Raw genomic sequence first — 2,506 nt, 5'->3', positions numbered from 1 at the left:
AGTTTGTGGGCATTACGCAGGTTCTGCACCCATTTCTTGAGTATGTCGAGGCAGCTGTGAAGTAACCTGTATTGATGATTATTCATGGGTGCAACCAGTTGAAAATGAATGTTGTTTAATAAATGCATTGGACAAATGTTTAAACATCATTTTAAAACATGGCTTACAATCCCTGTATCTTCTAAAAATTGAAAAGATTAAAAACTATTATAAAAAGAATATGGGGAACTCTTCTAAAAAGAATTATAATTATTATATTGCTGGGTGAAGGAGCCTAAGGTGTGTTTCTGATGTCAACATGTAAGAAAATGTGCAAATTTGAGAGAGGCTAACCACAGTGCGTGCACTGAGGTGGTTCCTTCCTGTAAAGTGGAAACCAGTGGATGAGGAACTTGATACTTATTTGTACACCCAGTCGTATCACACTGCACAGATTATTCACTGGGTAGTCCACATGACGAAACCTGTATTGACGAGAGACCACTTTAAAAACTGCTACAAATAGCACGGCACGCTACAAATTATTATTATCGTAACAAGCTGACGATACAGGTGAGACACAAGGCGTTATCCCGTAGCATTCTGTGTCACAAATCAAACCAAGGCACAAAACAATACCAATACATGAAAAAAGGTGACAATCTTGGTCTAATTACGACGTAATACCGAACTTGTGCGCGAAGGTAATTCAAAGAAATGAATGTGGCACTTGCTTCCGCAGAGAACACCGTGTACCATGCTAGCAATGCATGCAAAAAACCGCTCGAGTGCTCGCACATATATTGATGACAACACTACCAGTGTACTATAACATGTTCTTTCAAGCACATTATGCACTCAAACTGTATTTGCCACCAGGTAACATGCAAGTGTGCTCGATTGAACCTCGGAAGAGCGATCAAGCAACCTGCATCCAACGCTCGTTTTGAACAAAAAAACACTTCATAATGGTCAACTAAATATACAGAATGGACGCCTATTTATTCCTTGATAAAGAATTACTCACCTGTAGAAATTTAGGCCCTGTATCCTTGCCAGTACGGTTGGTACGACCGTAATTGCAAGAAGTTGCCATGATCGCTGCGGCGACTGTTGTGGGTACAGTAAGATGGCGGCCGGTTTCCTCACGCTCGCGCTCCCCATCCGCGATCCAGCCTTTTACAATCGAGATCAGTGGGTGGAATCTAGCTAATCCGCTTTGAAGGACGCTGTCGTCTGCCGCCAAGTCTGGGGCTGCTTTGTTTTTTTTCCGACACGTCGCCCGTATTCACATGTGACACTTTCTAGTAATGCGGATACTATCTCTACGCTTGCATCCTTCGCGTGAGATGTCGTTTCGAAACCGACGCAGCGTTCCTGACTCCAGGAAAACTTCCTTCGAAAACCTCGATGTTTGATTTCGCACGCCAAGGACACAGCTACAACCAGACCCCAGACGAAGCGAAAGTTGGAAGCAGCTACATCACTAGCGGGTATCCAGATGAAGCAAGGAGTGTTCATGCTGTCCGTGTATGCTCCTCGCATTTCACCGATAATGTGTACCTGGATGCGAGAACATCGTGCAAGTGCAACTTGGATTGACACAAAAAAGGACGAATTGAAACTTGACGCCGTTCCGACAGTGTTCCACGAACAAAGCGAGCCAGCAACTTCGACAGTAAGTCACAATGTCTATGTAGTTTCCCAATCGGATCTGTCACTCTTGCGCGTGAGTAACTTAGCAGCAAAAGACGAAATCGGTACAACGTAAGGTATCCCCTAACCTATGATTAATAACTAGATAAATAAAATACAATAAACAAGTAAAAGAACATGATGTCATTCATGTGAACGTGTTGGCTTTTCTCGTTGTCGGACGCGTTATCATGAAACTTTGCCTGTTACTGAACCTGTGACTTTTGTGGAATGTGTTAGACATGATCGGTTTTCATGTGTATTACAGCTGCAGGCAGCTCGACAGGGTCAAGCGCAAGTGGTACGTATATTACTTAAATACATATTATGTGTTTACAATTTTTGGACACAGAACAATTCGCAAACTATGAACCCCGAAGGAAGAACTGACGCTGTTTGTGTGCTGGTGTTAGAAACAGTACCTCTGACCGTAACATAAGCGCCATAAACCACTTCCCAGTTTCCTTTTATCTCTCTGTTTGTGAACTGTTTGTGTGCTGTAGGGCGACGGTTTTTGTGGTTGTCGTAGCCAACTTGAGATGCACTTTTGACGTTCTGTGTTATAGAAGGACCAGGTGCTGCTGATCCAAGTCCCATCCATCCATGAAACGGCATCAAACAATGTACGTGTGTGCACGGCAATTTTGCTGAGAGACCTGGTTTTTACACTAATGCCTTTACGACGCCTCTGACAAATTAGGATCTTCCAGAACAGTGCTTTCTTCGTCCAAGTTCAAGAAGTAAAGAGAATGACTTCATGGCTTCTACTGACATCTCACAGCTACATGCCAAGACAAAATAACTTGAAAACAGGAAATGAAAAGAAAAAAAA

The 2,506-nt window shown here is 42.9% G+C and overlaps 1 protein-coding gene across 1 annotated transcript; it reads left to right on the top strand.

The window, feature by feature from the left end:
- The first annotated feature begins 1,534 nt into the window (after nucleotides 1-1,534).
- Nucleotides 1,535-2,506, top strand: LOC135370498 (uncharacterized). Its single transcript, XM_064604262.1, has 4 exons — nucleotides 1,535-1,657; nucleotides 1,943-1,975; nucleotides 2,241-2,297; nucleotides 2,375-2,506. The coding sequence occupies exons 1-4, from the start codon at nucleotides 1,535-1,537 to the stop codon at nucleotides 2,474-2,476; spliced, it is 315 nt and encodes a 104-aa protein (XP_064460332.1). The 3' UTR covers nucleotides 2,477-2,506.

Source organism: Ornithodoros turicata, chromosome 10 (genome assembly GCF_037126465.1).
Source record: "Ornithodoros turicata isolate Travis chromosome 10, ASM3712646v1, whole genome shotgun sequence".
In the NCBI taxonomy this organism is placed as follows: Eukaryota; Metazoa; Arthropoda; class Arachnida; order Ixodida; family Argasidae; genus Ornithodoros; species Ornithodoros turicata.
The sequence above is the reverse complement of the archived record's forward strand: the minus strand, read 5'-3'. Positions and strand labels throughout refer to the sequence as shown.

Bases quoted from the DNA above. Each gene is read 5' to 3' on its own strand.
- LOC135370498 (XM_064604262.1), top strand. From the start codon at position 1,535: ATGTGTACCTGGATGCGAGAACATCGTGCAAGTGCAACTTGGATTGAC. The intron at 1,658-1,942 runs GTAAGTCACAAT...TGTGTATTACAG, and splicing joins GCGAGCCAGCAACTTCGACA to CTGCAGGCAGCTCGACAGGG. The intron at 2,298-2,374 runs GTACGTGTGTGC...CTGACAAATTAG, and splicing joins ATGAAACGGCATCAAACAAT to GATCTTCCAGAACAGTGCTT.